Source organism: Portunus trituberculatus, chromosome 27, assembly GCF_017591435.1.
Source record: "Portunus trituberculatus isolate SZX2019 chromosome 27, ASM1759143v1, whole genome shotgun sequence".
Taxonomy (NCBI): Eukaryota; Metazoa; Arthropoda; class Malacostraca; order Decapoda; family Portunidae; genus Portunus; species Portunus trituberculatus.
In genome coordinates, this window is record NC_059281.1 from 13,098,551 (window position 1) to 13,111,001 (window position 12,451).

Sequence of the window (12,451 nt, forward strand, 5' to 3'; positions counted from 1 at the left end):
TCGTCCTTCCATTACTAACGAAAAAAAATTATACTACCCACAAGAAGTTATTTATCTCAAGTTTTGGAAGCACTGAATCATTCCTTGCTTTTTTTTTCTATAAGTCTTCATTATATTTCCCTTTGCAATCGTGGTGTGACAACAAATGGAGTTCTGTGCGACGCTTGAACACACACACACACACACACGCGTAGTGCAGTGGTTAGCAGGCTCGACTCACATTCGAGAGGCCCCGGGTTCGAGTCCCGGTAAGCTGCGAGGCAAATGGGCAAGCCTAATGTGTGGCCCCTTTTCACCTAGCAGTAAATAGGTACGGGATGTAACTCGAGGGGTTGTGGCCTCGCTTTCCCGGTGTGTGTTGTGTGTTAATGTGGTCTCAGTCCTACCCGAACATCGGTCTATGAGCTCTGAGCTCGCTCCTTAATGGGGATCTCTAAGGGGACAAGTAATTAAGTTAACCTTTTTCTATTTTTTTTCCTTGACTAGTTTCCCCTCTTACTTAGGAAAACACACACACACACACACACACACACACACACACACACACACAATGAACTCAAAAACAGCAGGAAGTAAGATGCGTATGGGTAGACAATCTCACGTTCTCTCTGTAACCTGTACCACATAGCAAACTTGTTTTTACTTCCTCATCCTGCCCTGTACTATATATGGAATAATGTGTGATGGTTCGACAGACGCTGTGAACTCGGAAAAGGAGGGCGTACTGTGCGTATAGGTCAGAAAACTACCCGATTTCCTATAACCTGTACCGTCTAAAGAGCAAATCTGGTTCTTGCTCCCTTATCTTGCTCCTCAAACTCCTCTATACCTTCTCTCCTCTCCCGATCCTCACAACGTCTTTACTTCTCCCCTTTCTCTCCCTACCCTTTTCTGACTTCACTTCTTCCCTCTCCCTATCCTTATAACGCCTCCATTTCTTCCTTTTCTATCCTCATCCATTTTTTTTTTTTTTTTACTATTTCTTTTCTCCCTATCTTCAACGCCACTACTTCTTCTTTTCATCTATTTATGTCCTCCCCCTACTCTTACAACGCCTTTACTTCTCCCCTTCCTCTTCCCATCTATTTTTAGTCCATTTATTTTTTCTCCCCACCCTCAACGCCTTCATCTATTCCTTTCCTCTCCCAACTATTTTATAACTCCATTTTTTTTCTCTCCCCACCCTCACAGCCTCTACTTCTTCCTTTTCTCTCCCCCATCCATTTTTTATGACATCTGTTTCCTCCCACTACTCTTACAGGGCTTTCATCTCTCCCCTTCCTTCTCCCCACACTCACACCTCATTCAAACGTATTCAGTAACTCCAATATATAAACCTACCTCCATGTGCAAATAGAAAGTTGACATGTGTTTCCGGGAACTCAAAAAAGAACGAAAAAAAAATAATGATAAAAAAGCATTAATTAACAGCACCCTCCTCTCCTCCACCCCCACCTCCCCATCCCCTGGTTTCTCTGAGGCCACGCGGTATCTGGATAATGAAAGTGTGAGGCCCTGTGTTCAAGTGAGGTAATAAGCTTGTTTGCAGCTGCGACCGTGGTAAACCTCAAAAATAAGAATATACGATGCCACAGCGGTAAATGACATGAGAAACAGAAAGAAAAAATGCTTGCCAGATCCGGGAACCGGGGAAACTACGTAAATAAATTATAAAAAGTGTATAGCAGATCCAGAAAATATGTGTATGAATAGAGAATTAACTAAAATACATTAAATAATACGTGAGAAATAAGTGAATAAAACAAATTAATATAAACCTTAGAAAATAGCAATAGACCATGTAACTAAAATTAAACTAGCAAATAAATATAATATGACCACAATATAGAAAAAATATACGTAGAAAAATGTAAAAACCACATAATATAAAATAGTAAGACATAAATATAACCCCTTCAGTACAGGGACGCATTTTTACCACAAAGTTTGAGTGTGATCAAACTATTTTATTTACATTCCGAAGGGTTAATGGAGGTTGGAAGATTAATGGTTCGAGTCTTCAAGATTTTATTCCCCACATAAGTTTCCGAAGCTGTATAAAATCGGTAAATAGTAACCAAAATTTATGAAAACGCATCATAGCACTGAAGGGGTTAATGCTCCCACCATGAACAGCTTTCTTTGCATGGAAGTGTGTGGTGTGTGCATGTCAGGCGTAACCTACAATGTCTGGGTCCTGGAAAAAGAGAGAGAGAGAGAGAGAGAGAGAGAGAGAGAGAGAGAGAGAGAGAGAGAGAGAGAGAGAGAGAGAGAGAGAGAGAGAGAGAGAGAGAGAGAGAGCAGCTTCTTTACCACCATCACCTACACTACTACTACCAACATCCTTCATTACCTCCCCCCTACCCCTCCCTCCTTCCCTCACCACCACCACCACCACCACACTATACCACAAATCAGTGACCTGCACGTCCACACATCCTGTTGTCCACTATCTGTCTGTCAGTCTGTCTGTTTCTGCCTGTTTCCCTCTATCTTGTTTGCCTACCTGTGTATCTGCCAGCTTGTCTGCTAGCTAGTTGTTTTGTCTGTATGTGTGTATGTATGTATACATGTATTCATGTATGTATATATCCACAAAGGAAGGATGATAATAAGAATAAGAAAAGTCCACCAAAATTATAGCTCTTTATATTCGAATTGCTAACTATAATTTTTCTTTATATACGTACGTAAATGATAATATCAACTTTCATATAAAACTTAAGCATGCTTGCATTATTGAAGTTCATTATCAGGTACACTATCAGTGCCTACTTCTACATTTCCACCTTCCTCACTAGTATTCTTTCAAGAGGGAGGATTCAAGACACTTATTCTGTAATTTTTAACTCCACTCATGAAAAAATAAATAAATAAAAAGGAAAGGCTATATTCTGGATGAGCATTGCATCTTGTGAACTTGTGTACAATCAAAACGTGTCGAATGAGACCTATATTATAGTAGTAATAGAATATTTCCTCCCCTTGTGCAGGTGAGGAAGTGTAATGAACACTATAACTATAGCTAATGTTTAGCAGTGGTAGTTTTAAGCCACTCATTGATATACAAAAAGATTATATTATTGATATGTTATGAACACAGGTCTTCCATCACCAACAATACCCTCTATGGCTGCATTGCTTACCAACACTCAGACCAGTTCACACAAGCCGTTCTCAAATGTGCAGTAGCAAATGCGCGGTAGTACAGTCAGTGGTAGCCTATCCTATAGGAGCATTCACATGTTATCGTAGCTGTTTCTCAACAGCAGCGGTATCACAATACCCTTCACAAACGCTCAGTTGGCAGACAGTTCAAGATACTTTAAAGGCTATGGCATCACAAAAAACTTGCTTAGTTTTCATTTCATAATCAAATATTTCAGCTGCCTATCTCTGGAGAGAAGCTGCCTACTATGGCACAAATGTTTCCATTTGTCTAATATCTACTACTTGCATAATTCATATCACTCTGCAACATCTCAGTGATGTACATATACTACTGCTGGAGTGTGCACACACCAGTATTTCACCTTAGAATCAGATATCACATGTCAGAAGCCACCATCAGTGAGTTTCTTTCAACATAAAACACATGCAACACACCTATAGTTCATCAACCAGTGGTTCTTTTCACTGGTTACTCAGTAACTACAAGTAAATTAAACAACCGACATTAATAAATATACATGAATAAAGTAGGAAGAGCGGTAATGATATACTGAAATACATTGATATATAAGTAGCCTAAACCAGTATTGTTTATGGTGAAATCTATCAGGATAACGTAACTGAATAACTTAATCTCTTTGAAAAGCTAAAAATTCAATTCTATGAAGTGTCTAAAACCAGGTTAGTGATCTACATACATACACATACTCATCTACTACATTCTGCCATTGTTAGTTTCAACGAAGCCAAGACATTTTCCCTCAAAGCTTTGTTCTCTGATCCCATCTACTCCCTGCTCTACGGTACCTTCCGTTAACACGGCTTCTTCCTCCTCTTCTTGAGTTGGGATGGGTTCTGGATGTGTTGCTCTCTGAATTTCTCCTTCCTCTTCATCTTCCTCTACTCCTCTCACTCTTTCTTCAGATAGCTCCTCAAATTCAATTGTGTTGATGCGAAGCAGTGAGTTATGCAGCACACTAAGGGAAACAGATACGAAATGAGTGAATTATTACATATTATCAAAGGATTCCACTTTCTTGACAACCTTAATAATCTAACATGTTATCTAGAAGCTATAAATAGAACAATTATATCATATCACTATTTTATTATTTTCATCATCCTAATGATTTACAATGGCAGTGCAAGGCAGCCAAAAACTACCTGACAATGAGCACAACAATGAGGAGCAGCACTGCAGCCATTAAGAAGGAGAAGCCATGAAGAAAGTGTCGGGTGGCTGGGTACAGACTGTTGAACACTCCTGAGGCCAGCAGGGTACAGCTGTTCTCAAGCAGTGCCACAAAGGCAAATAATTTACCTGCAAAGACATATTTCAAAGTGCATTTTATGTTTTCTATCTAAATGTACATGGTTTTCGTAAACTTTCCATTAAAAGTGGATTTTCCTAGCAACATGTAACACCTATAATATTATATCTGTGCATTTACAGCTTTATAGTGGACAACTTTGACATAAATCTATGTTAATATTTTGTCCTCACATTCATATTTCCATCTTGCAGTTCCCTCTCACCTTGCTCATTGGGCTCCACCAACTTAGACATGGCAGATCGCATGATGGACACTGGCCAACTACTCAGTATAGCCACTGCAGCACCTGCCACCATGTAAAGGTAATCATATAATACTCACATTTTACAGAATATAACAAACTGAAGCTATCACATCAAAATGTTATAAGCATGACAATGTCAAATAAGTTTTGATGTGCCTTACCAATACATAATTTTCAGACATGCAACAAAACAAACTCACTGCTGAATACTGTGGCATCATTCCAGGCCAGTGCCAAGATAATCAGGCCCACAATCTTGCTAATTAATCCAGCCACCACCAACAGCATGTCTGGTCCCCGGGCACACAGAGGTAGTACCACTGCCAGGGCCAGTGCTCCCAGCCCATATTTTAAGGAGAAGTACCACGTATACTTCACAAAGGGCCACTTGATGGGCTTATCTTTGACGTACAGATAGGATATGTCTATCTCTCCTGTGAATTTAAAAAATTTCTTACAATCTAACTTAATTACATTAACTTTGGAAAACACAAAATTAACCTACTGAGTTAGATATGGCCATCCACTAGGTCTAAGCAAATAAAATCCCTTTCAAACGGAAAGTAGTTCAGATGAAATGTTATACACATGTCGTAGAAATAAAAACACGAAGGAAGTTTCCAATCCCCTAACTCTGCCAATTTTAGTCAATCTAGAGTGACAACTTGTGGAATGGTGTGGAAACAGATGATAAGTAAGGAACATGTGCTGTAATTACTCACCTGCGGTACAGAACATGACGAGTGATGCTGCTGCCAACAGCCACAACAGACACGTACGGCGCTTCTCCTGTCGCTGTTTGAGAACTGTGGCAACAGAACGCCTAAGGTGGTGGAATGAGCAGCCACTCTTCACCCATGATGCCTCTGGAGGATGTCTGTCATGAACACAACCAAAGTAAAGTTGAATAATGCAAATGTGACATTCTTATAAATAACATGCCTAATAAGATAAACTCCATACTGAGTCATTTTTAAGCTTTTATAATGTTTTTAGAATGTCATAAGATCAGACATCCCAACTTCTTTTTAGGTGGTAAGATTTTATTGGATTACATGAAGTAACCTATTGTTTGGATTATCTCTACCCACGCTCAGCACCTTGCACTTGTTAATATTGAACTGCATTAGCCATCTATTTGTTCATTCTTTCATCCTATCCAAGTCAGCCTGCAAATCCTTGGCATCCAAATTGGACCTAATTAATCTACCTATCTTTACTGATATCACTATTAATTCCACTATCCAAGTCTTTGATATATATTAGAAATAATAATGGCCCTAAAACTGAGCCCTGTGGCACCTCACTAACTACATCTCCCCACTCAGAATTTGAACCATTAATTACTACCCTTTGTCGCCTGCCGTCTAACCACGCTTTAATCCAGCCTAATATTCTACCCTCTATACCGTGTGCTTTAACCTTTTTTATGAGCCTCTGGTGAGGTTCAGTAAAGCCTTTGACAAAGTACTTCACCAGAGGCTCTTACAATTCTGGTCCCCACATTACAGGAAGGACATAGCTCAATTGGAATCAGTGCAAAAAAGGATGACTAAAAGGATACAGGGAATGAGGGATATTCCCTATGAAGAGAGACTGAAAAATCTTAGTCTGCATTCCTTAGAGAGACATAGGTTAAGAGAAGACTTGATAGAAGTATTTAAGTGGTATAAGGGTTTTAACAAAGGGGGCATGAATGAAGTTCTTAAGATCAGTAGCGGGGACAGAACCAGAAATAATGGGTTTAAACTTGAAAAATTCAGGTTTAGGAAGGAAATGGGAAGGAACTGGTTTTCAAACAGAGTGGTTGATGAGTGGAACAGTCTCAGTGGGCATAATAGTCAGGCCTGAATCAACAGGGAGCTTTAAAAGAAGGTTAGATAAATTCATGGATGGGGAAGATAGATGGAATTAGGTAGATTAAGCACACTGGGATTGCCTCGTATAGGCATGGCGGCCTCTTGCAGCTTCCCTCCTTTCTTATGTTCTTATGTAACCTTGCTTAACCAATGCTTACCTTCATGAGAGAGAGAGAGAGAGAGAGAGAGAGAGAGAGAGAGAGAGAGAGAGAGAGAGAGAGAGAGAGAGAGAGAGAGAGAGAGAGAGAGAGAGAGAGAGAGAGAGACTTACCTAGGAAGAATATTACGAACAAACATGACAATGTAGACAATTATTGTTGCGTGAACGGCCATGATGACAGTGAAAGTGGTCGACCTGTGGAGCAGCACCAACAGTGGTGTTAATCACAAAATATTTTGAAGATTGCTTACAAACAGACAAAGTATAAGAATAAATAAATAAATGAATAAACCAAATAAACACTTTTCTTTTGGATATCATACAACCAAATGATAACATTCCTAACAATTATATTAAGTATTAACTTTAGTAAAAAAAAAAAAAAAGAGCAAAACTTATGAAGCTAATCATCAAAATTTTACATAAAAAACAAGCAAAGATAAATGGTTTACATTTTCAAACTCAGAGAGTGAGTGATGCATTGGAGCTGATCACCATACAGTTTTATAGCTTTATATATAATTCAGAAAACTTGAGTAAAAAAAAGTAACTGGACTGTAGTACTGCAATCAATGTATGGTAGTTGGTCATCTGACAGTACATGAGATATATAAAAATCATTGGTAACTATGTACCTTTACTTTACATTAAGAATACATTGGGAGTTTTTCAGTCACACCTTTCAGGTAATACATGCACCTATTGCTGACCTGCCCCAGGTCTGCTGCATCCACCCACCCAGCAATGGGCCCAGAGTACCCCCAACATATATCATGCTCTCCAGGATACCCACGTGTACAGTCCTCGCCTGGGTGTCGCTCACCTAGAGGGCAGACACACCGCTGAGACAAACTCACATTGCATCAGTGTTATGAGCTTCAAGCTTAAGCAATAAAGGTTAGATAAGGTAAGCAAACTGAGAGATGGATGGGTGTTATGGATAAAAGGTTATCTTATAGCAGCAAATGTATCATTTGACACAAAATTCAGCAACATTTACACTGATGAATAGAAATTACATGTGAATCCTTACTTGTGCAACATAGCTCATACAGGTCATGATGCATGATGTGAAGCCACCACCTAGGCCAGAAATGACTGATGCCAGCAGGATAAGAGACACTGGTGCCTCAGTCATCTCCACACTCAGCACAATATACACAAAGCTGGCAAACACTCCACCTGCAAACACAACACTGAACATTATCAGGCAGAGGGCAAAGCTATGATAATTAGTACCATAGTCTCAGTTCAAAAACAGCGATGAAATATACACACCATATCATTCCACAAAGCATTATGAAAAAAAGGTCTTATATACAACAAGACCAATAATAACTAAGAGACAGAATACAAGACCTGCCACAGCTCTCTGTTCTGTAATATTACCTCACCTAAGGGAGGAAGAAGCATGGGAATTTTACGACCATAGGTGTCACTCCAAGATCCAAGGAACTGTGCAGTGATGATGGAGGTCAGAGCAAGAGCAAGGGTGGATCCCAGCACCCAGTGGGATGAATTGTTCTGCACAACATCCAGGGCTTCACTGTTTTTGCTGGAGTAGAGGTTATCACATACGTCCTTGCTGAACGTTTCCAGGCATACCTATATGCAAAAAAGAAACACAAAGTAGTTACATAGGTATTTTTATACAAAATAAATAAGAATTACAAAGATGTGGCACTCACAATATTCTAAATTCTCATAATTTTGAAGTCTAAAGACATTAACACTTTATCTTACTTACCTTGTTGTATATGAGGTCTTGTAGTGCTGGCAACAGCATGAACATGCCAAGCATATAGAGGAACAGCACAGGCTCCACTGTCATCTTGTAGCACTGCAGAGCCATGCTGGATGACTGATGCTGTGAGTGACGTCTGTATGTAACACATGTATTCGCCAGAGTCCTCGTCACCACTATAGGCCCACCATTAGGGTTTGCAATATCTGAGCAATTTAAAAGAGAATTTCACCACAAGTTTCAGATTTATGTCAATTATAAAAAGTACAGAGCTGGAAGTGACTTATCTTTCAGTTACGACTTTGACTTTTCTAGACATTTGTGATTTTTACTTTGCAATTGAAATTCATTGTGCAGCAGTCACAAAGTCACAACTAAGTGCCACAATGCCCAACTCTGAAAAAGTAACCTCTAGATGCTCAATGCAGTTGAGGACAATAAAAAACTTACAAGCAAAAGCTTTACCATACAATATATCCTTCATATAATAAACTCAGCTTAGGGAAGAGAAAATAATTGGTGAGGAGCAGAGTTTCTAAAAAGTTATTAAACTTGAATTTTCACTTGGAAGATGAAAGGGTATGTACAGTATGTGGGATATGCTAGCAAAGGATAAACAGTTGAACAACCAAAAATTAATGTTTGGAGAGGGATGGATGGAAGCACCCCAGCTGTGGGCGCCCTCTTGGAGAATACTCTTTTCAGAAAGCATTAAAACGTAAAGAAGTGGTGCCTGTTAATCTAACTGGAGTTAATGTTTAGAACTTCTCTGGGTCTGTTCATCTCTCACCCAATTTTGGCTAACTCAGGGTGGTAAGACCCTACGAAGTGAGTTAAGGTAAGCTTATATTTGATGTGGTTTGGTTTAGTTATCTTCATTTTATCAATTCAATATCTTCCCCATTAATGTCACTCCCGAAAGGTCAAACTTGCTTCCTTAAACGTATGACATCACAGCCCTACAAACAATCCTGACGACACGCCAGGAAACACTTAACTTCACCCTGCCGGACACACCTTATAAGCTGACGAAGAGCCTCACTCAGCTGATTCACACACACACACACACACACACACACACACACCTATGCTATTATTCTCCTCCCATCACATCAAATCCTTACTATGGTGTGCTTTAAGAGAGCAACTTCTGTGATTTTACCCGAGTAAGCGCCCCTGAGCAGATGGTTTGCACTCAGCTTCCTGCGAGTGCGAGGCTGCGAGTCACTCCACAGCGAAGGGCGAAGACTGGTAAGTGGTCACTCACCCGTCACTGTTAGTGGTCCCTGATTATGACTGACTGTGGAGTGACTTGAGTCACAACTCACAAGAGTCAAAAAGAAGTTTTCTCCTTAGATAGTCACACCGATTCTGCAGTATACTGATTACAGAGTTTTTGTTCTGATGTTTGTGTTGGTGTAGCAAGCGATCTACACTTTTTCATTCAGTTTCACACCGTGTTTTTTTACTACACACTACCGGGAAAGCTGAAATTTGGTATGAAAATCACGTGAAAAGAATAGAAACAGACGGAACTATTGAACTATTTTGATAGTATTATAGAGGCCTCGTTCAGGTAAATAAAAATTCTCTCTCTCTCTCTCTCTCTCTCTCTCTCTCTCTGTGGAGGAAGAAGTCCGAAGAACATATATGTTTATTGTTTTTCCTTCAGAGAGAGAGAGAGAGAGAGAGTAATGGAGGAGGAAGAGATCAGTGAGGTTACATGGTGGGCATTCAACCAGGCCATATTGCAAGCAACCAATTTATCCAATTGCATACAACCTAACTGCATGCAATCAATCTAGTTAGGTTGCATGCAACCAATGCAACCAGGTTAATTGGATGCAGCTATAATGTAACCAAATTGCATGCGTGATAAGTGAATGGGAGACAATGGGAATGTCTCATGGAAAATTGGTCTTTGCCTCGGAATCTTATAATAGCCTTAGGTAGCCCTGTTATGGTCTCGTTAAATCATCATGTGGCTACGTTTCAGTCTTCATCCCCTCTAACCACCAATTTAATCCTTGAACTCCTTGGCTTTACATACGTTTGCGTCTCATGAAATATGTTGATTAATATCCCACAGCATCTGGAATGCGTGTGGCACTGCCGTTACTACTACTACTACTACTATTATCCGTACGGTGTATCTGTTCATACAAAATGACCTTGATGGCTTTCTTCATTGTGTGGGCAATATTTCATGGAATAAAAGGCTTTGTCCAATATATCCTGTATGATATGTACCTATACTAAATCACCCACCACTCTATTGGAAAAAAAAAAAAATCACTAGCTGTTAACATTTGCGATTTCCGGCAAAACGCATTATTAATGTACCATCTTATTCCTAACGTCATTGCAAAAATAATAAAACATAAGTGATCACAATTTAACCGAATGTGCGGAAAACAGCATATAATCTCTTGAGAGAGAGAGAGAGAGAGAGAGAGAGTTGGGGCGTGGTGGTGGTGGTGATGGTGGTGGTAGTGAGAGAGTTGCACAGGATATTGATATAACAATCTTCCCAGTTAGTTACTCTAATTATAGAATATACTTCGTATATCTTCTTTTTTTTTCTTTTCTTTAGGACAACTAACTCGGTAAGACGACATGAGAACAATTATTAATCATTACATCATTTTTTTCAAAATATGAATATATCAATGGCTCTTTGAATGATTATTGCATATTGAGAATGAAATTGTAAATTTGCGATAGATTTACACATACTCATAGAACCGGTATTGTAATGAATAGGTAGTACATAAGTGTGTGTGTGTGTGTGTGTGTGTGTGTGTGTGTGTGAACATAGAGAACATGCAGTAATTGATAGGATATTGAAGATGACAAGTTTTTTTCACCTTTGATCATGTAGTGGTGATGAGTAAGAATAGAAGAATAACAATTTTTTTTTTTAAGATGAACAGGCATTGTAAAAATATGGAATCAAAGAGGATCGAGGAGACGATCAAAGTAGGAAACAAGAGGAAACGAAAGGGATATATAGGAGGAAAAGGAATGGGACGAAGGGGAAGTAGGAAAGGCGGAGGAGAAAATGGTGTATAGCTCGCAGTAGAAGGTGAGGAAGATGAAAATCATGAGTACGCAGAGTTACATACTGGCCTTCAAACTGTGCAACGGAGAAAAATAACGAAACATGAGAACTCTCTAGCAAATAATATCAACTTGTCTTGCAAGAAGAAAAAGCCGAAGATTTGGCGTCTGTGCAGTTGAGTGAACCCTGCCCCTCCTCCCCCTCTATTCCTGCTTCATGCCTTCCTCTATTCCTCCTCCCTCCCCCTCCATTCCTGCTTCTTGCCTCCAACCCAAGGTGTGGCGGCAGGTAATTTCCTGTTCAGTCATCCTAAGATATAACTTCTTAAAAAATAATACATATACTGCGATTTCCCTTAGTATTTCATATTACAAAGAAGTATGGAGTTGTCTTTACTGCTCGAAGATAATTCTGATGCGTAAATACATTCTACCTGAGCGCTTGGAAACAGGAGTAAGAAATGATGCCACTTACTCAATCATCTGCCTTATTTTATTATATGGAAGAGACTAACATACATCAAGATAATGAATCAACTTGTTGAGTTTGTATTTTGCATTCAACAATTTCATTGATGGCTTGGGTCATGGCGTATCAGAACTAGACTAATTTAACATAGTGAGTGATAAGTATAAATATCCTAAGAGGCAATGACCGTGGTGGCCTTATAGCTTATCTAGCAATTCTTTTGCTCTTTTCAAGCACATCGATTCATGATGTATCACTTATACATACATGTTTCGAAGAGAATTCACTACAAGAAAATGTGCGTAAATGCTGGCGGTGGCCGTAGCAGGTTATTGATCGTGGCGTACCCGGCCGCGCTCCTCACAATTCACGTGTTTTCTGACGGTTCTTTTCTAGTTTTGTATTTTCTC

At 39.4% G+C, this 12,451-nt stretch overlaps 1 protein-coding gene across 5 annotated transcripts; it reads right to left on the bottom strand.

The window, feature by feature from the left end:
* Window positions 1-2,633: 2,633 nt before the first annotated feature.
* LOC123509584 (proton-coupled folate transporter-like) lies at window positions 2,634-12,401 on the bottom strand. Of its 5 annotated transcripts, none has more exons than XM_045263988.1 (11): window positions 12,309-12,401; window positions 8,516-8,718; window positions 8,163-8,373; window positions 7,802-7,950; window positions 7,479-7,591; window positions 6,880-6,963; window positions 5,472-5,626; window positions 4,950-5,183; window positions 4,708-4,791; window positions 4,336-4,492; window positions 2,634-4,148 (listed from the first exon to the last, which is right to left on the bottom strand). In XM_045263988.1, exons 2-11 carry the CDS (start codon window positions 8,618-8,620, stop codon window positions 3,887-3,889), a joined length of 1,554 nt encoding a protein of 517 aa, XP_045119923.1. In that variant the 5' UTR covers window positions 8,621-8,718; window positions 12,309-12,401; the 3' UTR covers window positions 2,634-3,886. The 5 variants fall into 5 exon arrangements, with proteins under 5 accessions (XP_045119923.1, XP_045119919.1, XP_045119922.1 ...); XM_045263984.1 differs by lacking the exon at window positions 12,309-12,401 and adding an exon at window positions 10,563-10,636; XM_045263987.1 differs by lacking the exon at window positions 12,309-12,401 and adding an exon at window positions 9,780-9,937.
* Window positions 12,402-12,451: the final 50 nt, after the last annotated feature.